At 45.5% G+C, this 27919-nt stretch overlaps 1 protein-coding gene across 2 annotated transcripts in view; it reads right to left on the reverse strand.

The window, feature by feature from the left end:
• The window catches only part of KCNJ5 (potassium inwardly rectifying channel subfamily J member 5), a 75716-nt gene that overhangs the window by 39205 nt on the left and 8592 nt on the right, over positions 1-27919 (reverse strand). Inside the window, exon 2 of one of the 2 annotated variants that reach the window (XM_060251198.1) lies at positions 6407-6546. The exons of the other annotated variant lie outside the window; for it this stretch is intronic. Coding sequence (XP_060107181.1) covers positions 6407-6438 — 32 coding nt within the window. The 5' untranslated portion in view covers positions 6439-6546. The remainder of the gene's footprint in view (positions 1-6406; positions 6547-27919) is intronic. 2 annotated transcript variants of the gene reach the window in all.

Raw genomic sequence — 27919 nt, forward strand, 5'->3', positions numbered from 1 at the left:
TGGGAGACCACTAGGGCTTTTTTTGGTAGCAGGAACTCCTTTGCATATTAGGCTACACCCCCCTGATGTAGCCAATCCTCCAAGAGCTTACAAGGCCTTTCTTACAGGGTCTACTGTAAGCTCTTGGAGGATTGGCTACATCAGGGGTATGTGGCCTAATATGCAAAGGAGTTCCTGCTACCAAAAAAAGCCCTGGAGACCACTAAGAAAAACCAGGGTTGCTACACAAAGGCAGGCAATGGCAAACTACCTCTGAATGCTTCTGGCCTGGAAAACCTCATGGGGTTGCCTTAAGTTGGCTGAGAGTTAACAGCATTTTCCATGCCATGAAACAGGTGGATTCCAGTGCTGATCAAATCTTAAATGCCTGCAATGGAACAGATATCTGAAGAGAACACAAGAAGCTGCCTTGTATTGAATCAGCTCAGCATTGTCTGTTTTGACAGACAGCAACTCTCCAGGGGTTCTGGTCCATGTAGCGTTTGCTTCCAGAAATCCTTCAAAAAGGAAACTTCTGATATTTACAGACTGTGCTTTTCCCACCAGACTCAGATGGAAGAATATTCAGAGTAAGAGTGTAACCATATCTTACCATGCAAACAACCCTTCCTATATAATATTCAAATGTTGGAATTGACAATATAAACCCAACTTCTAGGAATCCAAATTTAGCCAAATGTTCCTCAGAACAAAAATAACTTGTTGTGCTCTTCTATGAAGAAAGGTAAAAACACTTGTGGCTCTTTAGCTTGGAGAAACGTCGACTGAGGGGTGACATAATAGAGGTTTACAAGATTATGCATGGGATAGAGAAGGTAGAGAAAGAAGTGCTTTTCTTCATTTCTCACAATACGAGAACTCATGGGCACTCAATGAAATCGCTAAGCAGTTGTGTTAGAACGGATGAAAATAAATACTTCTTCACCCAAAGGGTGATTAACACTTGGAATTCACTGCCATATGAGGTGGTGGCAGCTACAAGCATAGACAGCTTTAAGAGGAGATTGGATAAGCATATGGAGCAGAGGTCCATCAGTGGCTATTAGCCACAGGGTATACATGGAACTCTTTGTCTGGGGCAGTGATGCTCTGTATTCTTGGTGCTTGGGGGGCACAGTGAGGGGGGCTTCTAGTGTCCTGGCCTCATTGGTGGACCTCTTGATGGCACCTGGTTTTTTTGGCCACTGTGTGACACAGAGTGTTGGACTGGATGGGCTATTGTCCTGATCCAACATGGCTTCTCTTATGTTCTTAAGTTGAGAGGAATAACCCTCAACTGGCAGTCACCAGTAAACACCAGAAGAGCCACCTAGGTGGTCATTTCTGGGTAAGGAAATACTTGATTTTGAGGCTGGAGGCTGGAGAGAGCAGGATCTGGAGAGGAGGGGGGGGACCTTGGTGAGTACAGTGCCATAGAGTCCACCCTCTAAAGAAGCCATTTTCTCCAGGGAAACTGATCCCTGTAGCCTGGAGATCAATTGTAATAGTGAGAGAGCTCCAGGCTCCACCTGGAGTTTGGCAACCCTACAGCCACCAGACCTCCTTATGAGAAAGAACAGTGAAGAGAAGTAGAGAAAGTGAGAGTAACTGAGGCCTAGGAGTATAGTGGTGGTAAAAAATGCTTTTGAGTCACCACTGACTTATGGTGTTCCTGTAGGGTTTCCAAGGCATGGGATGTTTGGAGGTGGCTTGCCATTGCCTTTCTCTGTGTCACAACCCTGGACTTACCTGGTGTTCTCCCATCCAAATACTGACTAGGACAGGTAATTTATGAAAATTTTTGCCGTATATAATTATATTCTAGTCTTAGTAGGAGCTTTAAGAGATATTAAGGACTATTGCATTGTATTATTAAACGAGAAGATCTGTTTACAGTGAATATTATAAGATCATTGACACCAATGATGATATGAACTGAACATTGTATAAGTAGAAATATTATGAAAAAAATTTAAATTCATTTACCCTTCCATTCCCCTCCCTCATCCCTCTGTACCTGGAAATCCAATAAACCTATTAAACCAGGAAAAAAAAATAGTGCAAATACTGACCAGGACCAACCCTGCTTAGCTTTTGAGATCTGATGTGATCAGGCTGACTGGGCTATTCAGGTCAGGACCCGGGAATATATAGGGCTAATACTAGTAGGTCCATTCTTCAATTGAGCCCATTACAAGTTTTGTAATGAGAGCCAGTTTGGTGTTGTGGTTAAGTGTGCAGATTCTTATCTGGGAGAACTGGGTTTGATTCCCCACTCCTCCACTTGCAGCTGCTGGAATGGCCTTGGGTCAGCCATACCTATTGCAGGAGTTCTCCTTGAAAGGGCAGCTGCTGTGAGAGTTCTCTCAGCCCCACCCACCTCACAGGGTGTCTGTTGTGGGGGGGGGAGAAGATGAAGAAGAAGAAGATATTGGATTTATATCCCGCCCTCCACTCCGAAGAGTCTCAGAGCAGCTCACAATCTCCTTTACCTTCCTCCCCCACAACAGACACCCTGTGAGGTGGGTGGGGCTAAGAGAGCTCTTACAGCAGCTGCCCTTTCAAGGACAACCTCTGCCAGGGCTATGGCTAACCCAAGGCCATTCCAGCAGGTGCAAGTGGAGGAGTGGGGAATCAAACCCGGTTCTCCCAGATAAGAGTCCACACACTTAACCACTACACCAAACTGGCTTGCAAGCCGCTCTGAGACTCTGATTCAGAGAGAAGGGCAGGGTATAAATCTGCAGTCTTCTTCTTTATTATAGTTTCAGAGGTACCAGAATAGGCAGCAACTCTAATCTGGGTGTTACTTACAGTCCTGTCTATCAGCTAGAACCAAGCAAGCTGTTTCCAAAGCCTCCAGCTGGCCTCATACAGTTTCTTATTCTGAATAAAGCCACAGTTTACCTGAGAAGGCCCCTCAGCGTATTCCCGAGAGACTGCAGCATCTTGCAACAAAGTGAGGCAGTCTTTTAGGTACGTGGGCCCCTGGCAGTAAAGAAATTTAAAGATTAAAACCGGATTCTTCCATTGAGCCCAGGAGATTATTGCCAGCCAGCGAAGCAGTTGTGAGACAGGGGGAAATGTTGGGTCTTTAGTTTGAAGCCGAACTGCTGCGCTTTGCACTTTATTGAAATTTCGAAGCAGTCTTTCAGAACAGTCCTACCTGAAACAGATTACAGTAATCTAGCCTTGAGGTTACAGAGGTGTGAATCAACAAAAATGAATGAACTAAAGCCTAGAAAGGGGTTCAAAGGCACTGTTTGACCCTGCTGGGTCCACAAGTAAGAGCTCCTGCAGTGAGTGTAGGGTTGCCACACCCCCTGGTGGAGTTGGGGGTCTGCCAGGCCCCACCTCCACACCGCCAATCAGCAGGCCACTGGGGGGGGGACTTACTCTGAAAAACAGGAAGATCCATCCAATGTGCAGCAATGTGTCGACATCACTGCCCAAGTGACCTGGAAGTAGTGTCATCACATCTGGGACATCAGGGTGACACACTGGTAATTGGGCAAAAAATCCATGGTAGAAGACAAATTTACCATGGAGGTTTTGCCCAGATACCAGAGCATGGCCCTGACATCCCAAATGAAATGACATCACTTCTGGGTCACATGGGTAGACATATCACTGTACATCAGCTGGGTTTCCCTGTCGCTCCCAGTAACTCCCCCACATCCCCTGCTGGTTGCCAGGAGGGACCTAGCAACCCTAAGTGAGTGTAGTGGTTAGAGTAGTGGCCTATAGTCTGGAAGACTCTGATTCAAATCCCAGCTCCTGCTATGGGGCTTGCTGGGTGACGTTCACCAGTCACCTTCTCTCCAGATAACTCATCTCACAGTAGGGTTTGTCATCCTCCAGATAGGGCCTGGAGACTGGGTTCCCAAACTTCAGGTGGCTGGAGAAAAACCACAGTTTCCATGATATCCAGCCTCGATGCAATCAGGAACTTGCAAAAAAGTATATACAGATATATCAAATATAATTATAAAAAGCTAAAGGTAGTCCACTGTGCAAGCATCAGTCATTTCCAACTCTGGGGTGATGTTGCATCACGACGCTTTCACGGTAGACTTTTTTTTATGAGGTGGTTTGCCATTGTCTTATATGCTCTCATAAATCCAACAACTTGTAAACATAACCAACAAGATGGAAGAATAACACTCAGGATCCTTAATGGAGTACTATACATAAATCCAAGAAAAATCTCTTTACATCCAGTCCAAGGAACGAGTTGTCTTCAAAGTTCCAAAGAAATCTCCGCTTGGCAATGTCGTAGTAGCAGCAACAAGGTAGTACTCTTTGGATCCCCCATTTCAAGTTTGTTTTATCCATCTTCCAACAATTCAGCTAGGGCATGGCAAGAACATCTCTCTTCTACACACATCCAAGTGACGATGCTTGCCAAGCTGTTCATAAACAGAGATTTATTTGGAACTCTGAAGACACCTCGTTCTTTGGACTGAATGAAAAGAGACTTTTCTGGGATTTATGTATAGTACTCCTTTAAGGTCCTTGAGTGTTATTGTTCCATTTGTAGGGTATGTTTACAAGTTGTTGGATTTATGAGAGTGTATAATTATATTTGATATATTTGTATAGTTTTTTTTACAAGTTCCTTATTGCATTGAGGCTGGTTATCACGGAAGCTGCAGTTTTTTCCCCGTCGTTCTTTTCTGTGATTCTCTGTTTTGGTTGCACAACCTCCAGGTGGCATCTGAAGATCTCCCCCTGTTACAATTGCTCTCTAGATGACCAAGATCAGTTTTCCTAGAGAACATGGTTGCTTTGGAGCAGGGGTGGTCAAAATTGCTTAACATAACAAGCACATAGAATAAACAAGAAGAAGAAGAATTGCAAATTTATACCCTGCCCTTCTTTCTGAATCAGAGACTCAGAGCAGCATACAATCTCCTATATCTTCTCCTCCAACAACAGACACCCTGTGAGGTGGGTGGGGCCGAGAGGGCTCTCACAGCAGCTGTCCTTTCAAGAACAACCTCTGCCAGAGCTATGGCTGACCCAAGGATGAGTGGACAAGTGGGGAATCAAACCCATTTCTCCCAGATAACAGTCCGCACACTTAACCACTACACCAAACTGGCTCTCAGACGTCTGAGAACCACAAGACATGAATGCCAGATATTTGAGAGCAAGAAGATGGGAGGGTGGCAAATAGATGGGGGAGGGAGTGATGGAAATAAAGCAACTTTAATATTAAATACATTCTCTAAGCCACTAGCTGGGCTGACGGGGCAGTGGGAACTCTGAGAGCCACACAAGATGTGTGAAAGAGCCACATGTGGCTTCTGAGCATTCGTGGGCATTCAATGAAATTGCTGAGAAGTCAGGTTAAAATGGATAAAAGGAAGTATTCTTCACCCAAAGGGTGATTAACATGTGGAATTCACTGCCACAGGAGGTGGCGGCGGCTACAAGCATAGCCAGCTTTAAGAGGGGATTGGATAAAAATATGGAGCAGAGGTCCATCAGTGGCTATTGGCCACAGTGTGACACAGAGTGTTGGACTGGATGGGCCATTGGCCTGATCCAACATGGCTTCTCTTATGTTCTTATGAGCCGCAGTTTGGCCAGCCCTGCTTTGGAGGATAGAGTTTATGGCATTATACCCTCCCTTCCCCAAACCGCACCCACCCTGTCTCTACCGCACCTCATCTCCCAACCCAGAGCTGGCAACCCTATCTGGACATCTCCTGGAATTAGAACTGATCTCTACTCAACAAAGATCAGTTCCCCTAGAGAAAATGGCTGCTTTGGGGGGATTATACTATGCTGTGGTCACTCCCTTCCCCACCCACCCCCCCAACCTCCACCCCCAAAATCTCCAGATAGTCCCCAACCCAGAATTGGCAATCAGACTCATAAGTCTGGTGTGAGAATAAAATGGAGGAGGAGCGAAGAATGTACAGCACCTTGAGCTTCTTGAAGGAAGAGTGGGATAACAAGGAAAAAAATCGTAACAAAAAGTACTCCTGGATGGGGTGGATTGAACCTGAACCACTGAGTCACAGCCCTTCCTATAAGAAGAGATTTAGAATGTACTCAACAGACTGGTAAAAAGCCCTGCACTGATTGTGCAAAAAACTTAGATGTCTTTGGAAACAGAATCAGCTTGTTTATGGGAGACCCCTCAAAGAAGAACAAGAAGAGATTGGATTGATAGCCTGCCTTTTACTCAGTGTCTCAGAGCGGCTTACAATCTCCTTCCCTTACTTCCCCCACCACAGACACCTGCGAGGTAGGTGGGGCTGATCAGCTCTGAGAGAACAGTGACTGACCCAAGATCGCCCAGCAGCTGCAAGTGGAGGAGTGGGGAATCAAACCCGGTTCTGCCAGATTAGAGTCCACGCTCTTAACCACTACACCAAACTGGCTCCTGTAAGTGTATTATGTGCAGAGCCCTTACCTCAGTGTGAGAGCCAGCGTAGTCCAATACATATGGCATTGGCTTTGGTCCTGGCAGTCCTGAGTTCAAATCCCATCTTAGTTATGGATGTTCCTGGTAACCTCAGTTCAAGCATTTCTCCTTCACGCCCAGCGTCTTGGCTGCAAAATGGGAAGAAGAGTGGATTGCAAAGACAGGAGGAGTGCAGCCAAGGGATCCTTTGCATTACTAAAAGCAGTTTGTCACACACACACACACACACACACACAGAAGAACTTCTACTCTGTCAGCTCCATTCAGATAAATATTTTGTTTACAGAGGGGTAGGCTAGAAATGCTTTTTCAGGAGATTTTGGATGTCTCAGAATCAAGTCTTTTGTGAAAAAAAAAAACATCCTAGCATCCTGAATGCATTAGGGAAAATACTTTAGTTATCTCAGAACCTATTTTCTGAGGGAAACTAGCTAAAGATTCGTAGTGTCTGGGAAGAGCTCACATTTACACTGTGAGATTTCTGAGGGTTATGAAATATCCTTATTCCCCCTAATCCTGGTAATGAATAAAAGTTACTGTTTCCTTGATGCCATATGAAATTACTGCATTTAAAAGGCCACTGGGATTCAGACTGTCAGTAGAAGGCTAGGGGTAGAAGCCACTCTGGTTGAACTGGAGGAACCATGGCTCAGTGGTAGAGTATCTGCTTTGTATGTAGAAGGTACCAGGCTTAGTCCCTAGCATCTCCAGGTTAAATAGCTGGTGTGAAGGACCCAGGGCCTTTTTTGTAGCAGGAGCTCCTTTGCATATTAGGCCACACACCTCTGATGTAGCCAATCCTCCAAGAGCTTACAGTAGGCCCTGTACTAAGAGCCCTGTAAGCTCTTGGAGGATTGGCTACATCAGGGGGTGAAGCCTACTATGCAAAGGAGTTCCTGCTGCAAAAAAAAAAAAGCCCTGGAAGGACCTCTGCCTGAGATCTTGGAGAGCCACCACCAGTCTAAGTAGACAATTCTGATCCTGATGGACCAGCAGTCTGATTCAGTATAAAGCAGCTTCATATGCCTATGGGTCCAAATTACCCAGCATGCTATCTCTTCTTAATAGCATTTAAAACCTCAGCCTTCACACCCTCCACCCATAGGTTTTCTTCTTCTTCTTCAGAAGAAGATATTGGATTTATATCCCGCCCTCCACTCTGAAGAGTCTCAGAGCGGCTCACAATCTCCTTTACCTTCTTCCCCCACAACAGACACCCTGTGAGGTGGGTGGGGCTGGAGAGGGCTCTCACAGCAGCTGCCCTTTAAGGACAACCTCTGCCAGGGCTATGGCTGACCCAAGGCCATGCTAGCAGGTGCAAGTGGAGGAGTGGGGAATCAAACCCGGTTCTCCCAGATAAGAGACCACACACTTAACCACTACACCAAACAGAAGATAAAGTGAGCCCAGCTGGATCAAACCATCTAGTCCAGTATCATGTTTCCTATAGCAGCCAATCAGATGCTCTTGAGAAGCCCCTTGACAAGTAGGCCTCTCTCACCATTGCCCACCTCAGAGACTGATATTCAGAGGTACACTACCCCTGAATGGAGAGGCTCCATTTAGCTAATGTAATTCATAGCTGTTGATGGATCCCTCCTCCATAATTGTGTTTAGCTCCTTTTCACAGCCATCTAAGTTAATGGCAGGGCTTTTTTTGTAGCAGGAACCCCTTTGCATATTAGGCAACACCCCTGTGAGGTAGCTAGGGCTGGCAAGCCCCTGGTCCAGGTGGGGGTTCCCCTGCCCGGGAGGTTCCCAACCCGCCAACCCACATTGCACCAGTGGGCGGAACCTCCCCCGATGTTGCTGGCACAATGACATCACCCAGAAGTGGTGTCATCATGCCAGCAGCATTGCATGGCATCCACTCTAGGCATTTCCGGATGCTCCAGCCATTTGGGAGGAAAAACTCTATGGTACAATAAGTACCATAGAGTTTCCCCCTCCCAAATGGCTAGAGCATCCAGGAAAACCATAGAGTTTTCCTGAAAATGCCTAGAGTGGATAGTACCCTGCTGGAGGCACAGAGGTACTTGGCAACCCTAGATTTAGCCAATCCTCCAGAAGCTTACAGGGCTCTTACTACAGGGCCTACTGTAAGCTTTTGGAGGATTGGCTACATTAGGGGTGTGTGGCTTAATATGCAAAAGAGTTCCTTCTACAAAAAAAAGCCCTGGTTAATGGATGCCACTACCACGGTTACCAGGTCTCCTGGGCCACCAGTTTGGCCGGGGGTGGGGGTGGGGAGGTAGGGTAGTCAGATCTAGGTTGAAAAACTCCTGGATATTTGGGGATGCAGCCTGGGGAGGACAGGGGCCTTAGTGAGGTACAGAGGATCAGTTTACTCACGGCTATTTTTGTAGCAGGAACTCCTTTGCATATTAGGCCACACACCCCTGATGTAGCCAATCATCCAAGAGCTTGTAGGGCTCTTCTTACAGGGCCTACTGTAAGCTCTTGGAGGACTGGCTACATCAGTGGGGTATAGTCCTGCTACAAAAAAGCCCCGTGTTTTTTCCAGGGGGACTGATCTCTGTAGCCTGGAGCTCTAATTCTGGGGGATCCCCAGGTGCCACTTAATGGCTGGCATCTCTAGTCACTACAAATTGCAATACTGAATTTTACGAGTTATAAAAACCAATTGCCAGATGTAGCTCCATACTCCAGTAATTAAAACAAGGTTTCCAACCTTTAAAAGAGGAAAGTTTTTTAAAAAATACCCATCCCTTGATCTCACTAGTTCAGTCAACCTTGCAATTTTGGTGATCAGCCCTCCTTTATATATCCAAGCTTTGATACTCATACTTCCTACATACTTGTAGCATTAACTATCATCACCTTCATAGCAGAAATAAAGTCGAGGAAAATGGTTTTACGCATCGACAGAATGCTGTCATTTATCAATCTTTCTCTTGCCTGTTCTTTTCATTGGACCGGCTTCACTGGATGACTCCAAAGTTCCACTTTTGTGAGAGAGGGAGAATTTTTTTTTACCTCTCCATTTCCCCCAAAACGCTTCAGTTATTTTATCAATCTTCATCAAGTACCCAATTTTAACAAAGCAGGCCTTTCTTAGAAGCGGACTCTGAACATTTCCAATTTTTGCCTGGCTGCAATCAAAGAAAATTGCCTACTAAGATGTCTGAATGATCTTCTTGAATATTTTTTATAATCTCTGCACAGAAGAAAAACAGGTCATTACAGAGATTGGCCCTCTGCATAGACTTTCACTGAAATCACGGAAAACCACTGGGAACTGGGGAAGGCAGAGCAGAGCACTAACCGTTTTTTGCTTTCCGCCATGAATAGTTTTGTTCTCCTAAATCTGGGTGCAAATGTGCACCTACATCCACATATATTTTTGAGACACAACTTCCATTCATGCACAGGTGAAGTTGGACTGAACTGAGCACTTTCTGTCTAAGCTGATTTTTATACCCTGCTATAAAAACCAGCTTAGACAAAAAGTGCTTGATTCAGTCCAACTTCACCCTAAGGAGTCTCAAAGCAGCTTATAATTGTTTTCCCTTCCTCTCCCCATAACAGCCATCTTGTGAGGTAGGTGGGGCTGAGAAAGTTCTGAGAGAACTGTGACAGCCCCAAGGTCACCCTGTATGCTTCCTGTGGAGGAGGAGTGGGGAATCAAACCCAGTTCTCCAGATTAGAGTTTGCTGTACCACTACACCACCCTGGCTTTCTTTTAAGGGAAGATAACTAATGTGCATTGCACCCAATAGGAGATAAGGGAAACTTGGGAACCCGGTGTCATGTGTGGCATAATGTGACTTCTAGAGAAAAACAGAACTGATGCCATTTCACTCTAGAAATCACTGGTTTTACCATAGAGTTCTGGCAATTCCTAGACTGGCATAACATCACTTCTGGGTTTTCCCTGGAAATGACATCCTGATGTATGTGACCCTGGTAACTGTTCCTCTCAAGAGCAATTTCTGTCAGAGCTCTCTCAGTGCCACCTACCTCACAAGGTGTCTGTTGTGGGGAGGGGAAGGAAAATAAGATTGTAAGATACTTTGAGACTACTTTGGGTAGTGAAGGGAGAGGTATATAAATCCAATCTCCTCCTCCTCTTCAAAAAAACTATTGTCCTACTACTTGAAGGAGCTGTAGCAAGAAGACCTAGCAACCTTAGCTTTACACCAAGAACCACACTGACATGAATGATTCAGACTTATCCTTACAACCATGAGGGCTAATATTTTGCTTTCTTTTGAAAATCAAAACAAAGTTGTAGTTCCAAAGGAAGCAGAACACAAAACTTTAGAGCGATGTACATTGGACTTCTGTGCCTAAAATCCTGAGGTTGGTGTTGACTTGAAGCAGGACTGAAAGCAAGTTGGTTTGGGCCTTTATGAAACTGGCCAGAGTTGTAGCTGCCACCTTCAACTTCCATCCCCCCAAGATAGACAGTACTGGTAAGAAATGCAAGTTACTTTCATTCCTGAGGATCAGGATTTGCAGAGCTGAATTTGCTTGAAAATTGGGTCAGAAGATGGCGAAATAAAATAGGTTACTCCCCACATGCCTCGTGTGTATTTATTTTATTATATAAAGGAGTGTGAAGCGGGCCATTCCCAGTGTATTCCAAGTCTCCCATGACATTTCTTCAGAGGAAAAAGGCATGCATTCATCTCTGCGAAACGTAGAAGATAAAATGAAGCATACCATTTTTTGAAAAGTATATAGTTAATGAACACAGCAATGCTTTCACTAAAGTTAATATTATTCAGTGTGAGAATGAAGGGGAAGAGGCCTTCTGTCACCCTGCAGTCAATTAAAAACTAATCAAAGATGATATAACACTATACACCAGAGCTGCCAGGACCCCAGTCAGGGAGGGGCATTCCCTAGTCCTGACCCCATTGCCTGCTGCCACTCTGAGTGGTGGCACAGGAGAATTAAAAAACCCACAATGCTGGCTGCAAAATCACATCACTTCTGGTAAAAACAAACAAACAAAGTGACAAAGGGTAGCTCTAGAAATTGTCAGAAACGCTATGTTTTCACCATAGAGTTTCTGGCAGTTCCTAGAGCCACCCTTTGTCACTTCTCTATTTTTTTTACCAGAAGTGATGTGACTCTACGGACACCATTGCAAGCCCACCACTACCATATCGCTGTCCACAGTCCAACTGCCATTTGCCAGGCACTTCCTGTCCACCCAATCGTCCATTCAAAGTTAAAACATTATTTGGGCAAAATAAAACTGTCCTTGGCGATGAGCTGCTCCTGCATAACTCCCCATGAATTTTCAGTGAACCTCATGCAGGAAACCTCCCTGTCAATCATGGCTGGCCCTGCCACAAGGCAAACGAGGTGACTGCTTAGGGCGCTGGCCTTCTGGGGGTGCCAAACTGGACGCCCCCATTTGACTCAGTGATGTTATCAGTCGGGGAGGGTGCCAGAAGTTAGCCTTGCTTAGGATGCCAGACAGTCTAGGGTCGGCCCTGCTGTCAATGGTGGACAAAGGCTGCCATCCTGGACCCAGAAGTGCATATTTAGCCAGTAAATAGTAGTACATGAATGCAACTGCTGTGCCAAATGCTAAAAGTCACTAAGAGTCCTACATGGAACTGCCGCATTTGAATTCTGCGGGAATCCAGTTAGTCCAGGTCATGATAGTGGTTTCCTTTCATGCAATGGGTGTTGATTTGCTTTAGCAAACCTAGGAAGTCTGGCCCTGATCTTGATGGTCCAGGCTAGACCAATCTCATCAGAGTTTGGGTACCAGGCAGGGTTGGCCCTAGTTAGGACTCAGATGGGAGACTTCCAAGGAAGTCCAGAGTTGCTACTCAGAGGAGGCAATGGCAAACCACCTCTCAATGTCTCTAGACTTGAAAACCCTATGGGGTCACCGTAAGTCATCTGCAACTCAATGGCATTTTCCACCAGCAGGAAGACTGTTCTGTCACCTGATACTGCTGATGTAAATGGCCGCTGTCCTTTTTCTTGTATTCACCTGAGCTTGGCATAGAAGTATCAAAGACCTTGGCTTGCATCCTAAGCCTTGCAGCACATGGCTGAGTTGCTGGAGACATGCTGTGCTGTGGAATGCTTGCCTCTTGTCCAAGGAGCTTCCACTTGCCAGGCTCTTCCAGTGAGCCACAAAGCTGCCAGAGGAAAGGGCTGTGCAGCAGAGGAGTGTATTTGAAACAGGCCAAGAAAGGTGCTGTAATCGGGGCTTTTTTGGGGCAGGAGCACACAGGAGCAGAGCTCCATTTGGGCTGGCCAGGGCTCCAGCTGGTTCACTCGAGAAGGCGCAGGGAGGCATCTTTAAATGCCTCCCCAATGGCTTCAGCACCGGAAAGGCACAGGAGAGCTCCTGCTGGTCTTTTTTCCTACAAAAAAGAGCCCTGGCTGTAGGGATTTAAAGTTTCAAGTGTGTGTTCCTTTAAATGTTTGGTTAGTTACAGATGAACAAGGGTGGGATGAAAGAGGGAGATGAGTGACTGAAGTAATCAGTAAGTGACTGAGAGAGTATGACTGAGAGGGTGACTGAGGTGATCGGTAAGTGACTGAGAGAGTGACTGAGGTGATCGGTAAGTGACTGAGAGAGTATGGGTGGAACTAAGAAGTGTGTGAGTGGAGAGAGAGACAGCAGAAGTCTGTCTGTGAGTCATCAGGGAATAATCAGTTGTGGTCAGTCAGCAGGTTGCAGAGTTTGAGAATCAGTCTTCTGATTAGAATCCCATATTTGTGCTTTGAAAGGCATTAAGATTCTATAGAAGAAAAGCAGAATACTTTAGAGGATGTATTAGGGGCTAGAGAGAGAGCCAACACCTAATATTATCAAAGTATTATAGGTGTGTGAGAGACAGAAGCTGACAGAAATTTGAATTAGGAAGAGAAAGGAGGATTTGAGATTGAGGAGTGTATGAAGGCAAAGAGTGTGGCACCTCAGTCAGAAGCTGTTGTTGTTATTTTAAATTCAAAATGTTTATTAAAATATTAATCAACCATACATATAAAATATTCTCCATATACTGAGTAATCTGATACAGTCATAAAATAAATGTCAACAGATTTTGAAGCTCAAACTAGGCTAGTGCTGCCAACTTACAATTGAGGTTATTAATATTAAGCATGTGCATCGAATAAGATCTTAGAAGTTATTATTATTCACTGAAGAGTTAATCTATAAACATCTTGAAGTCAATATGCTTATTGTACATATAAAGTTTTATTTTGTTTTATATTAACCGGGAATCAAGAGGGGATTATATATGGAGCAGAGCTCCATTAGTTGGACCTCTCTGTCTGGGGCAGTGATGCTCTGTATTTTTGGTGCTTGGGTGGGGGACAGTGGGAGGGCTTCTAGTGTCCTGGCCCCACTGGTGGACCTCCTGATGGCACCTGGGGCTTTTTTGGCCACTGTCTGACACAGAGTGTTAAACTGGATGGGCCATTGGCCTGATCCGACATGGCTTCTCTTATGTTCCTATGGGTCCTATGACACTAAAATATAAGAGTCTCATCCTCAGGACCACATAATCCAACAAAGGAGACTTAATTTGGGCCCAATACTGTGTGGGAAAGGTTAATAAGATTGGAATTAAATTCCTGATGTCAGTGTTACAAACCCAGAGAGAGAAATAATTAAGAAAATCAAGAAAATTAAAAGATACACCACATCTAACTACACAAATTAAAAGAAAAGTTGTGAGGTACAGACAGACGCAAGGCTTATGCTCCAAGCTTCTATCTTTGTGCACTTAATTTCATTGCATTTCATGGCTTTTGGAGCCCATTTTCTCTCTCTATGCTCATGTATATATCAGCCAACAGTGGATAACTCATGCATCTGACAATCTAGGCTGTAGTTCATGAACACTTAGGACATTCTAAATCTTTTAGTGTTCAGAGAGCCCTTCTTTTCTTCTTTCTGCCTCAGTCAGAACATAAGTGGTATTTGGGGCAAAGGCAAATCCACACTTCCTAAGGCAAACCCACACTTTCTAGATTGTGCCTGATCTGAGTCCTCAAAGACCAACAAAATCTTGAGGGTAGAAACTTCTGAGAGCCAAAGCCAAAAGTATCTGATGAAAGGAGCTTTGACTCTCAACAGCTGACATCCTGAACATCTGGTTGGTCTTAATGGTGCTACTGGATTCAAATCTAGCTGCTCTACTGCAGACCAACATGGCAACCCTCTGAGTAGATCATGCCTATTTAGGGGGCACATGAACACACATGAAGCTGCCTTATACCGAATCAGACCACTGGCCCATCAAAGTCAGTATTGTCTACTCAGATGGGCGGCCGCTCTCCACGGTCTCAGGCAGAGGTCCTTCACATCACCGAGAGTGCTTGATCCTTTTAACTGGAGATGACTGGGGTTGAACCCGGGACCTTCTGCATGCAAAGCAGAAGCTCTACCACTGAGCCACATGCCTAGCTCCCCACCCCCATGTGCAACATAATCTGCTATTGTTAGGTAGAAGGCAGAAAGTAATTTTAAAATTCATAAACCAAAGTTTCCAGCTTGGCACTCTAGGCAAGGCTAACTTCTAGTGTCCCCCACCCCCTGCTGATAATGTCACCGAGTCACATAGGGAGCACCCAATTCAGCACCCACAGAAGGCAAGCACCCTAGGAGATGGCCCAGTTTGCCTAGTGGTGGGCCTGGCCCTGATCAGAAGAATACAGCACAGCAGACAAGGCAGACTCAGGGCCTTGGATTCCTCCCTTCCTCCCCATTATCTACATTTTAAGCACCCTAAACACTGACCCCACTGAAATTCATGGCAGAGCTTTGCAAGCATCAGCAGGAGAATCAGAGGCTGGAGTGTAAGGTTCTTGCTTCCTGTTCCCAGCGGTCTACAGTCTATCAGGGCCACTGACTGTCAGTCTTGGACTGCCCTCCGTTCAAGCTGCTTGCCATCCTCCGTTAAACAAGACTAAGGAGAATAAATACATGTCACTTTGGTATAAAGCCATTTGGTCCTTTAGGACAGGCTGATGAAAGGCACTGCTGAAGGAAAAGAGAGGCCGTGCATCACTCTCTTATCAGCAGCACAAAGAGGCATTTTTATCACCTTCTCCCTACTGCAGGGCTTCTCTCCACAAGCTAAAGATGGCTGGCTGGCTGGCCGGAGAGTGACGTTAAGAGGTGGTTCTTTGAGAAGGTGAACAAACTCAGTGAGTTTTACAAAGCAAGAGTCAAGTTGCACCTTTAAGACCAACTAAGTTTTATTCAGAACGTAATATACCTGATCCCCTCATCTGAAGAAGTGTGTTTTTAGCACATGAAAGCTTACGTTCTGAATAAAACTTAGTTGGTCTTAAAGCTGCAACTTGACTCCTGCTTTGTTCAACTGCTTCAGACCAACACAGCTGCCCACTTGGATCTATCAGTGAATTTTAGGCAGTCTGTGAGAGGGAAGGCAGGAAGGAATAAGCCAGTGTTCGGCTCTCGTGGCCCTACTTTCTCTTCCCAGGATAATGCTGATTGTCCCTTTGAGGTCAAGAAGGAATTTTCCTGCAGGCCAGATAGGCCAAGGGATCCTGGAGCCTTTATGCCGTCCTCTGAGGTGGGGGAGAGGCAGCTGTGAATTTCCTGTATTGTGCAGGGAGCTCGACTAGTTGACCCTTGGGATAGATCCAGCTCTGTTTCTAGCTAAAGCCCTTCATACCAAAGACCCATGGTCTTTCCTCTAAATTTGCCAGCTCTCAGATGGGAAATACCTGGCGATCTTGTGGATGGAGAAGGGCTGGGTTTGGGGAGGGGCAGGGATGGGGAGGGACTTCAGTGGGGTTTAAGGCCATAGAGTCAACCTTCCAATGTGGCCATTTTCTCCAGGGGAACTGAAACTCTGTTGCCTAGAGGTCAGTTGTAATCCCAGGAGGTCTCCAACAATCATCTGGAGATTGGCAGCCTTATCTCTAAGCAGAATCCTGGTTTCTTTTGTTGAGGGGTTTAAAAGGGCAAGGCCCTTGTGAGCGTGCGCAGGGAGTAGTTACAAAAATTGCAAAGAGAAGTGTGCCTCAGAGCATGTACAGAGTACATCAGAAGGAACTCTTATGAGGGGAAATAAGGAGTACTGAGGTTTCTTCTGAAAGAAGTGAAGGAACTTGTGCCAATTAATTTTCTCCAAGGAACTTCTTGTGATTTTCTTTCCAGTTGGGCAGCATTTATTTGAATGATTGAATCTAAAACCCAAGGAAGCGATCTGTACATCTGAGAGTGGAAAAGAAGGCGTCGCAAATGAGGAGAGATGGAGCAGAATTTTTCTTCTACACAGTGCAGCACAGAGTTATTTTTCCTCTATTTTTTTTCATCTTTTCATGTCAATGTCTCTGCAGAGTAACTCCTGAACAATTGCCATGGTGCTCCTCCGCACTGCAGAGAATTTGGGGAAGTATCCTAGGGGGCACATGCCATTTGTGTCAGGTACTGATGCAACCTCTCCCCCTCCCCCAAAGACAGACTGGCTTAACTGGTGGAGTCAGTTCATAGAGTTATTAGAAGAAGGATGTTTGTTTTCATTTGGGTTGCTGGGGGAGCAACGCAAGATTTTTGAGGCTTTTATCGCCTTATAAGAGAATTGGAAACTTACATAAAGTAAATTAGTAAAGGGGGGGAATTAAATTTATTAAAGTGGATGTTTTATTGCTGTTGTAAGCCTCCTCCTTTCAAGTTGCAGCTTGCAAGTAGGTTGCCCAGTATGATGGAATTGAATTTCTTTTCGAGAGAGAGAGAGAGAGAGAGTTTGTTGTAGTAGTTAAGTGCATGGCCTCTAATCTGGGAGAACTGTCTCTCCTTCACAGGACTTTTTTTGTAGAAAAAGCCCAGATGGGACTCATTTACATATTAGGCCACACACCCTGACACCAAGCCAGCTGGAACTGCGTTCCTGTGTGCTCCTGCTCAAAAAAAGCCCTGCTTCTTCAAAACTTTACAACAACCTGCATTGGCTGGTGTTTGTTAGTTAGGGCTGCACAATCTCTGCTCTTAATTTTCCCCTCTATGATAACTATAATTTCTTAAAGAATCTAATAGGGCAATTTATCCTTCCTTCTCCATTTATTTTCTTTCCGCCTTCAAACTCGTGTCTACCCTCAACATTCCATGGGTAATGAGCATGCTCAGTGTCTGTCAACCTTTTAAAAATTAACACACTAATATTAGAGGAAAATGCTCCCCCCAAGGGTGCAGAAACCCCTCCCTTGCCTCTGGGTAGCCCCGTCTCACTGCCCGCATGATAGTCAATGCCATTGGTTAAGCTCTGAGAATTATTATTATTATGGCTTTTTGTAGCAGGAACTCCTTTGCATATTAGTCCACACACCCCTGATATAGCCAATCTTCCAAGAGTTTACAGTAGGTCCCGTAAGAAGAGCCCTGTAAGCTCTTGGAGGATTGGCTACATCAAAGGGGTGTAGCCTAATGCAGAAAGGAGTTCCTGCTACCAAAAAAGCCCTGATTAACAATATTATTACAAAATCTATGCACGTGCCAAAAGAAAACGCTCACCCAGGCAATCACGTGCTCTCCACAGAGCCCCCAGAAAATGAATTCTTCCCACCTTTTCCATATAATTCCTATTCAAAATGTAATCTCGGTTCAGCCTAGAAGTAATAAAAATTGCTTGTGTCTTCATCTTTTCGAGGTTTTTGTTCCCTTGGCAGAGACACCTTCTAACAGCAGAGAGGGAAATTAATGCCACCTGACAAAGGTATCCCCTCAAGAACTGCTTGAGATACCTGCCGACAGAAGTACAAAGGGGACTGATTGACGGTACTTACTTACCAAAGCCAAGATAGCTTTGCTGCCTGTTATAACAGAACCCCACCTGCTGACTGCTGGTCTCTTTGAAATGCATTAGCCTCTGAAATACTGTACCAGTGATGGAGAAGGGAGAGGGGAGAGGAGCATATACAGGAGTTTCTTTTCTGTTTTGCCACCCTTTCAGAGAAAAAGACAAAGAGGAGATGCTCCTAGAGAGTGAGCTTTGGCTGAAATTCAGCCTTTTTTAAAGGAATGGGTGGATTCTCCCCCACAATGGATTTAGAATGAGAGCTGAATCTCAGCAAAGTGTACATTCTTAAAGTCGGTTCAACTTGGGCTGAGATCCTAATTGCTTCCCTCGGTTTACATGTTTCAGTTTCTATGCCGCAGCTTCTGTGAGGCTGTGGGTGGGTAAGAAGAGTTTATTTAAAAAAATGCTGCATGCACACATACGCACCAGAACAGAAATGGAGTAACTGGGAGTAAGGGCATCAAAATGGATTAAGATTCGGTCTGTTAAAAAGGCTCTTGTGAAAAGGATTCAGGCTTAGAATCAGGGCTTTTTAAAAGCAGGAACACGAAGAAATGCAGTTCCAGCTGGCTTGGCATCAGGGGTGTGGCCTAATATGCAACTGAGTTCCTGCTGTGTGAAACAATGATGTCAGGGGGTGTGGCTTAATATGAAAATGAGTTCCTGCTGGGCTTTTCTTTTTTTTTTTTTTACAAAAAAAGCCCTGTTTTGAGTGAAATCCCAGATGCCTTGCTTGGTTTCTCTTCCTCTTAATCTGGGGCTGGTATAGTGTAGTGGTCAGATTATCATACTAGGAGTACCCCTGGTCTTCCATGGCAGCTTGTGACTTCAGGCCCATCACACACTCTCACTCTAACCTAACTCACGGGTTGTTGTGAGGATTTAATGAGGGTCACCAGGTCTGTGTTGGAAAATACCTGGAGACTTTGGAGGGGTGGATCCAGGAGAGGACAGGATTTGGGAAGGGGAGGGGCCTCAGCATAGTATAATGCCACAGAGTCCACCCTTCAAAGCAGCCATTTTCTCCAGGGGAGCTGATCTCTGCCTGCTGGAGATCAGTTGTTAAAGCAGGAGATCTCCAGGTCTCATCTGGAGACTGGCATCCCTAAATGGAAGTGACAAAAGCAAAACAATGTGAGCCACTCAGGGCTCCCATTGGAGGGGAAGGGGAAGAAGAAGAAGAGAAGGAAGAAGAAGAAGAAGAGGAGGAGGAGGAGAAATTGGAGGAGATTGGGTTTATACCCCAGCCTTCACTCCGAGTCTCACAGAGGCTTACAATCTCCTTTCCTTCCTTTTCCCACAACAGGCATCCTGTGAGGTAAGTGGGAGACCTCTTGAGAGAACAGTTCTGAGAGAACTGTGACTCACCCAAGGAGAAAGATGGGGTATAAATGAAGTTGATAACTACATACATTCTCAAAGGATTGACTATGAGATAGCCACTGGCCGATGAGGCCAAGTTTTACCTAATCTGCCACTCTAATGATCATACCACACTGATTCACATGACTGAGACAAGAGAGGTTGCTGCTTTCTTTAGCTGTAGGTTTTGCAGGAGCCACCTGCTAGGAATCATGTGGTAGGAATCAAACTTTGGAAGGAATAACTGCCGGGGGGCTGGTGATGGAAGAGTTTTTTAAAAAAGTGAAACAAAGATGGATGAAACGTGGGCATAATATTGCATTGCTGGCTGCTGGTCAGCAAAAGCTCAATAACTGACAGTGGACTTCTTTTCGATAACTCAAGCTGAGACTCAGCCAGTGGCATTTTCCCAGCATGTGCCAGACACCAAAGGGTAAGAAAGAGACCACTGACTTCACCTCCCCGTGTAGCATTTAATTAGTTTCAAGCCAGAGGCAAGGAAAGTTTTAAGAGCTGGCTCCAAATTAGTATCCCTTTCCCTGGATTGGATCCAGGCTAAATTGGCAGTTTCCACTGAGTTCCCCTTCCCACTGCATCAGGGTTGCTAACTGCTGGGAAAATTCCTGGAGATTTGGGGGTAGTACATATAGAGGGCAGATTATGCGATGGGGAGGGAGTTCAGATGACACCTCCCCAAGTGTCATTTCCTCCAGGTGAACTGATCTCTGCTGGCTGGAGTTCCACTGAAATTCCGAGAGACTTCCAGGCTCTACCTGGTTGTTGGCAACCCTATACTGCAAGGGAAAGCCTGGTGTCCCTCCTACACAAATGGGAACCACTACTGCATTGGAATTTTGATTCTTCTCTCCATTCTTGTACTCTCCCGCAGGAGGAATCTCTCTATTAGCTGTACATTGGTGTTTTTCACCTGCTTGATTTCCTTGTCTCTTCTTGGTCTGTGAAGCTTTACTTGAGATATTCCTTTTGTTTTGGTCTATTCTTTGTACTCTTGTTTGATAGATTGTTTATGTTTACTTCATTGTATGCAGCGTGCTCTCTGACTTTTTTTTTTACTATAACCATATTCATAGCAGCAAGCTACTTCATAATTGCATCTGGCATATCATATTAGATCACTGTTTGCCTTGTATTTATGTGACTCGAGTGGCAGCTCTTTGTTTTATTTGTTTAATTCTTATAATACTATTTACTGATGTACTTTCAAAAATAATAAATAAAAAATTTCTTGTGCTGCCAAAAAAATCCCAAAACCCTTATGTCTTTCTTTAGGGTTCCCCATACCCACAGAACAGTATTTTGTAGTGAAGTGTGAGCTGCAGTAGTAGGGCGTGGCAGGAAAGTTTGATTCAGCCATTGGAAAACTGAGTCTGGATCCAACCCCCTGCCTTTTAGAACGCTTCTGGATGCTGCCCCAACTCACTGTTTACCTGTGAGAGGTATAACAAAAACGTAAAAGAAGCCGTGCTGTAGCAGGCCAATGGCCCATCCAGTCCAACACTCTGTGTCACACAGTGGCCAAAACCCAGGCACCATCAGGAGATCCATCAGCAAGGCTAGAACTCCATAATTTTAATTACAATAAAAATTATAGACCAGGAAGAAATACAACCCCAAACTGCAACAACAGGAGGTCAGAACTCAATTCAAGTGAAAAGCAACAATCCCAATCATTTGAATCAGATTAGGCGCCAGTTAATAATCTCTGTTTGTTGCTGGCTGTTTGTGACATCAAACAAGGGCTGGAACACACACGAATGAACCATCCCAGGCCTAAGGTGCTAGGCAGAACATTCAGAACCTCTTAAAGAAATAATATTCAATGGATGGAGCCCACACCTTCAACTGCCAATCAGCAAATATACAGCAGTAGCAACAAGGAGACAAGTGACAGATACATGTGCATGGCCCCCATTTTTAGGACTTAATTTAAGCTCGATGCCTCATGTAGTAGGAAGGGGAATAGAGGAAGAATAGACTGACCTAGTGCTGGTGACGGCTGAGATTAAAAGCTAACTGCAAATAATAAGAAGACTGCAGATTTATACCCCACCCTTCTCTCTGAATCAGAGACTCAGAGTGCCTTATAATATCCTATATCTTTTCCCTCTACAACAGACACTCTATAAGGTAGATGATGATGATGATGTTGGATTTATATCCCACCCTCCACTCCGAATCTCAGAGTTTCAGAGCGGCTTGCAATTTCCTTTACCTTCCTCCTCCACAACAAACACCCTGTGAGGTGGGTGGAGCTGAGAGGGCTCCCACAGCAGCTGCCCTTTCAAGGACAACCTCTGCCAGAGCTATGGCTGACCCAAGGCCATTCCAGCAGGTGCAAGTGGAGGAGTGGGGAATCAAACCCGGTTCTTTCAGATAAGAGTCCGCACAGTTAACTACTACACCAAACTGGGTCTCCAGTTTGGGGCTGAGGTAGGTAGGTGGGGCTGAGAGAGCTCTCCCAGAAGCTGCCCTTTCAAGGACAACTCCTGTTATAGCTATGGCTGACCCAAGGCCATTCCAGCAGCTGTAAGTGGAGGAGTGGGGAATCAAACCCGGTTCTCCCAGATAAGAGTCCGCACACTTAAGCACTGCACCAAACTGGCTCTCACAGAGAGTGAAGGAAGAGGGCAGACCCTTTCTCCCTGCTCTGTTCATTTTCTACTTACACAGAGGGCAGGCTTGAGCATTCAAAGGAGCATTCAAAGCTGGAATCCATGACAAGTATTTTTCACAACAAACAAACAGCAGCTCTTGGGGTGGTTTCGGGATGTGATGACTGCAGAGAGGGGAAGGTCAAAACTTCACCACCGCATGCACTATGGTTGCGATGAGAACTGACCCTGTGTCCAAAATTCCCATCACACATCTGACACACAGTCCTCATAGTGGCCAGAAGGACTTTGTAAATGTGCATTGGCCCTTTGATAAGAACTAGATAAAAACTGATTATGTCTCTCACACACTATCTCCACTGCCTAGGGTTGCCAAGTCCTCTTCATCCCAAAGCAGGGGACTTTCACGCGCGCGAAATGCAATGACATCACCCGGAAGTGATGTAATTGTGCCAGCAACGCTGTGTGCAGCCACTCTAGGCACTTCCAGGGAAACTCTATGGTTTTCCCGAACGCTCAGCTGTTTGGGAGGGAGGGGGAAAACTCTATGGTACCTATTAAACCATAGAGTTTCCCCTCCCAAATGGCTAGAGTGTCCAGGAAAACCATAGAGTTTCCCCAGAAATGCCTAGAGTGGCCGCTGTGCCCCATTGGCGGCACGATGGCATCACTTTTGGGTGACATCATTGCACTGGTAATGTAGAAGGAGGTTCCCCCCGAAGGCCCAATGTGGGCTGGCAGCTTGGGAACCTCCCGGGTGGGGGAAGCCCTGCCCAGACTGGGGGCTTGGCAACCCTACCACTGCCCAAGATTCTTAGTAGTTCCTATGACAAGATGATTCTACGCATGGCCACCAATTTTCCTGATATTCTCCTTTCCAAGAAAAAAAAACATTGCCAATCTGAGAAGGCCACTTAGCAACTCCATTAATCAGTCAACAGGTAATACACTTCTGTTTTTTGACAATGGCAGCAACAGCTACACCAGGACATCCACAATCAAGATAAGGGCTTCAAAGGACTTCCAATGTGTGTGGGAAAATACTAGTTTATAAAAGCCCTCTTTCAATGGCCTGATGGGATCTAGAGTCAGTTTGAGAAAGAAAAAAGAGGGAGATTTGGAATGCGGCCTGCAGAAGCAATTAGAACCCAAAGGAACTAGGAAGGAATATGGGAGATATGGATTAAAGAGAGCATTTTCAATTATTTTCCTTTCCCTACGAATCTTCATTAGGGATGTGCACCAAGGAAACATTAGTTATACTTTCATATCTGGGGTTTGGCAGGTGTCCGTATTTGTTTATATTCATGTGGGACATTGCTGGTCAGGGATTCAAATCCATATGATTTTCAATGGGTAATCTATTTGGAGGGTCTGGGGCAGCTGTTTATGAAGATAATGGCACCAAATTTGCACAGGACATAGTCTTCCCTCTAATCTAAAGACATCCCCCATTTCAAGTTAATTGGACCAAGGGGGTTGATTTTACAGACCCACAAAGCAGATGCCATTAAGCATAGGCACAGTTCTCTTCCCTGATTCCTTTCGAGAGTGTGTTTGTGTGTGTGCGTGTGCGTGTGCTAGCCACCAGCATTCAAAAAACAAAAAAAGCACCCTTCCTGCTTTCTGTTCTACTCTTACAGTGATTGATATTTTTTAAAAAACCTTTTCATTAAAAACCTCTGCATTTGCCATATTTCCTTCTTGTGGTCTGTTGTTTCTTTCAAAGAGGAAGAAGAATAGCAGCTCTTCCATTATTCACTATAAGGGGCTGGGGTGTGGTGGAGTGGCTGTTTTTCAACCAAACACCAAAATTGCAGGGACATGGTGCAATCTGCCCCCAAAGACCACCTCAGTTTCAAACCAATTGGACCAACAGGTGCAATTCTATGAGCCCCTGAACAAAGTTCCCCTAGGCATTTTACTTTCAGAGAAAAAAAATGCTCTCACAAATAGGGTTCCCAGCCTCCCACTGGGGGTGGGTTTTCCCCCAATTTCAGGGCCCCCAAACTACTGCCATTCAGCTGGCCAGTGGGGGGGGAAGCCCCCCAAAGAGTACTGCTGTGCCGTGACATGCCTGGCACAATGATATCGCCTGGAAGTGATGTTATCATGCCAGACACATTACTGGGGAGGGGGTCTCTATCACTTGTGAAAAACTCTACAATAACCATAGAGTTTCCCCCCAAGTGACAGAGTGTCCCCCTGACAATGTGCCCAACATAATAATGTCCCTTTTAGTTGACATCATCATGCTGCATGCACAAAGCGTACACAAGGAAGATCCCCTGCTGGGAGCCAGGTAGGACCGGGCAACCCTACCCACAAAGGAGGAGTGAAAAAGGAAAGCAGCTCTCTAAAGTTTGTCTCCAAAGATGATTAGCTGGGAGTGCTCTGTACTCCTTCCTTGCAATCATCTGTTCTGCAGGGAGAAATAACGTTTCCTGGAATATCAGCAGAATCAAACAAAAAACATGAACACATGCTAAATTGCTTATTTTTGCAGGGGGGTGGGGTGGGGGTGGAATTTATTCAGAAGAGGAGTTTGCTCTACCAACAACCCTGGATTTGTATTACAATTCTGGGGAAATCGTTATACCATCCTGAAACAGTGATTTATAACTTTGGCTAGGGAATTTCATTATATACACCCCTAATTCTCCAGAGTGGTAAAGCTGCAGTACTGCAGTCGGAGCCCTCTGCTCACGACCTGAGTTCAATTCCAGCGGAAGCTGGTTCAGGTAGCTGGCTCCAGATTGACTCAGCCTTCCATCCTTCCGAGGTCGGTAAAATGAGTATGCAGCTTGCTGGGGGGAAAGTGTAGATGACTGGGGAAGGCAATGGCAAACCACCCCATAAAAAGTCTGCTGTGAAAGCAATGTAACCCCAGAGTCGAAAACGACTGGTGTTTGCACAGGGGACTACTTTTTTTTTTTTTTTTAATTCTCATATCCCCTCTGCTTACAATTACTTAGAATTTGGTGTGCCTTGTGACTGGATCAGACCATATGACGTCTCTACATGGGCTTCCTGTCTCTTCATGGAGGTCTTCTGGTTTCTGACACTAGCTTTGATTTCCTAGAACTCTGCACGATACAGTCAGCCATGGTCCATGTACAGTAAGGGAAGGGGGGAAAAGTAATAATATACTAATAGTATAATAAGGGAAAAATGGAACACTGAATGGGTGAACATTAATGTCTCTATTGAAGGCATGCACATTTTCAGCCTATCATACATGATTACATGGTTCAGACACATAGGGAAGATCAACCAATATTCTCCAAAGCAGGGTGTTGTTTTTTTTAGCAAGAACAAACAGGAACGCAGTTCCGGCTGGCTTGGTGTCAGGGTGTGTGGCCTAATATGTAAATGAACTCCTTCTGGGCTTTTTCTACAAAAAAAGTCCTGCTCCAAAGTGTTGACTAAATGGGTGGCTTGTCCCGTGGTCAGTTGACCTGAAGACTCCTATCAGCAGCTCGACACTAAAGGCCTTACGTTATGTTGTTCTAACAGGGAGTTGGTCTACCTTGGGAGGGTTTGCAACATTCTGCCCAGATCGGCATCTGAGATTCTCACTGCATCTCTGAGTTCACCAATCCTCCTGGGTTATCAGTCTTGTGACGGCAAGACCACTCAGAGGATTTATCATTGCAAGCAACGGTCAAAAAGGGGAAATGGGAAGAGAACAAATCCATTTATTTTGAGAAGATAGGTACTTTGTTCTTCTAACATGGCACAGGGCATCGCTTGTACAATTTGCTCTTTCTATACGGACGAAAACAAGGGGGTTCTGTTCTCCCCCATGACCTTCCCAGATGCGTGATCTGGCTAGCCATTGACGGAAAGAGAAGACTCGTCCAAATGGACCTTGATACGGTTTTATCAAGACTGTTCCAAGGATGTCTGGTGCTGTAGGCACCTGCATTGCGGTGTGGCAAGAAGCTACCAGCCTTGCCCCCCAATTGCAGCAGAAAGGTGCCTGCCCCCATGCACCCTGAGATGGGCAAGCTGGGGCAGAGCAACAACTTGGGTTGCCAACTCTGGGTAGGGAAATTCCTGGATAGTTGGGGGGTGGAACCTGGGGAACACAAGGACCTCCGTGGGGTCCTAATGCCACAGTCAACCCTCCGAAGCTGCCCTTTGCTCCAGGGGAACTGATCTTTGTGATCTGGAGTTCAGTTATAATCTGGACTTTTTTTGTAGAATAAGCCAGCAGGAACTCATTTGCATATTAGACCACATCCCCGATGTCACCATTGCTTTACACAGGGCTTTTTGTAGAAACAGTCCAGCAGGAACACATTTGCATATTAGGCCACACCCCTGATGCCAAGCCAGCCGGAGCTGCATTCCTGCTCAAAACCTAGTTATAATTTTGGGAGAATGCCAGGCCCCAACGGGGGGTTGGCAAGCCTAGCAGCATCATTCACCCTCCTTGTTCTTTAGTGCAATGGCAAGATGGTTAGGGAGAGAGAAAGAAGGTCAGGCTGGGACACCCCACCCTCCCCTAACAAAGGGAGAGAAGGAAAGAAGAGGCTCCTTTCAGCTACCCATTGGAGCGGGGGGGGGGGGGGTTGCCTCCTTGGCTGCCTCCTGCCATGGCAGACCCAAACAAAGTGGGTGGGCAGGGGGGAAATGGGGGGCACTGGCTGGTTGGTGCCTGTCCCTCTTTGGCACCCAAGGTGACGATCACCTAGGTTCATCTAGTAAACAGGCCAGCCCTGAGTTTATTCAAGCAGAGTCCATTCTACACTCTTTAATAGGCTACTAATTTATATCCAGGGACACTAGTACATCACTCACATAGTCAATCATAGAATTTGCCTATAAACTGTGGTGCCTAACATATCCTGTTTGGATAGACTTTTTTAACAAGCAAGTTTCCAGACCTCACAAGCATAACCAGGGCAACCTTTGCAAGAAGGACCTTGGAAAGACTCACAGCAACTATGATAATGGAGGTTTTCATGTGTCCCAGGCAGTGTTCTCTCTAAACTGCAGAGTCTTGTGAGCAAAAATTCTACTTTGTGAGCTACTTACTGGTATTAAAGTTGTGAGCTGCTGCATAAATTATTGTGCTCTGGGACCATTTTTTCCTGAGCTAAGACAAAAATGTGTGAGCTGGAGGCTAAAAATCTGCGAGCTAGCTCACACTAATTCAGCTGAGAGGGAACACTACTCATAGGTGTGCCCTTCTGTGGACCCACGTCCTCTTTTTCTTGCCTACTTGTATCTCTTGTTTTGGCTCTCCCTGTTTCCCTTTTTACTATTTTATTTGTGGTCTTCCTTCCTTCCTTCCTTCCTTCCTTCCTTCCTTCCTTCCTTCCTTCCTTCCTTCCTTCCTTCCTTCCTTCCTTCCTTCCTTCCCTCCCTCCTTCCCTCCTTCCTTCCTTCCTTCCTTCCTTCCTTCCTTCCTTCCTTCCTTCCTTCCTTCCCTACTGTGACAATACACTCAGTGCCTGGATGGCACCTTGCCAGCGCCAAATGAGAGCCGGCATAAGCATGCAAAAGTGATTGATCTGCAGATCAAATCACATTTGTATCCCTTATGGAATATGCCTAATTCATTCAGCTCAAAGTCGAGCAATGGATCTGAGATTTATGGGTTGTAGAATTCTTGTTTTCTCAGCAAACCTTTCTAAGTCCATTGAAATCAGCTGGGTTATTTTGGTGCAGCTGTGCTTAGGATGGCACCAGAAGTCACTTTTTATGCATCCCAACTT

This window comes from Heteronotia binoei, chromosome 12 (genome assembly GCF_032191835.1).
Source record: "Heteronotia binoei isolate CCM8104 ecotype False Entrance Well chromosome 12, APGP_CSIRO_Hbin_v1, whole genome shotgun sequence".
In the NCBI taxonomy this organism is placed as follows: Eukaryota; Metazoa; Chordata; class Lepidosauria; order Squamata; family Gekkonidae; genus Heteronotia; species Heteronotia binoei.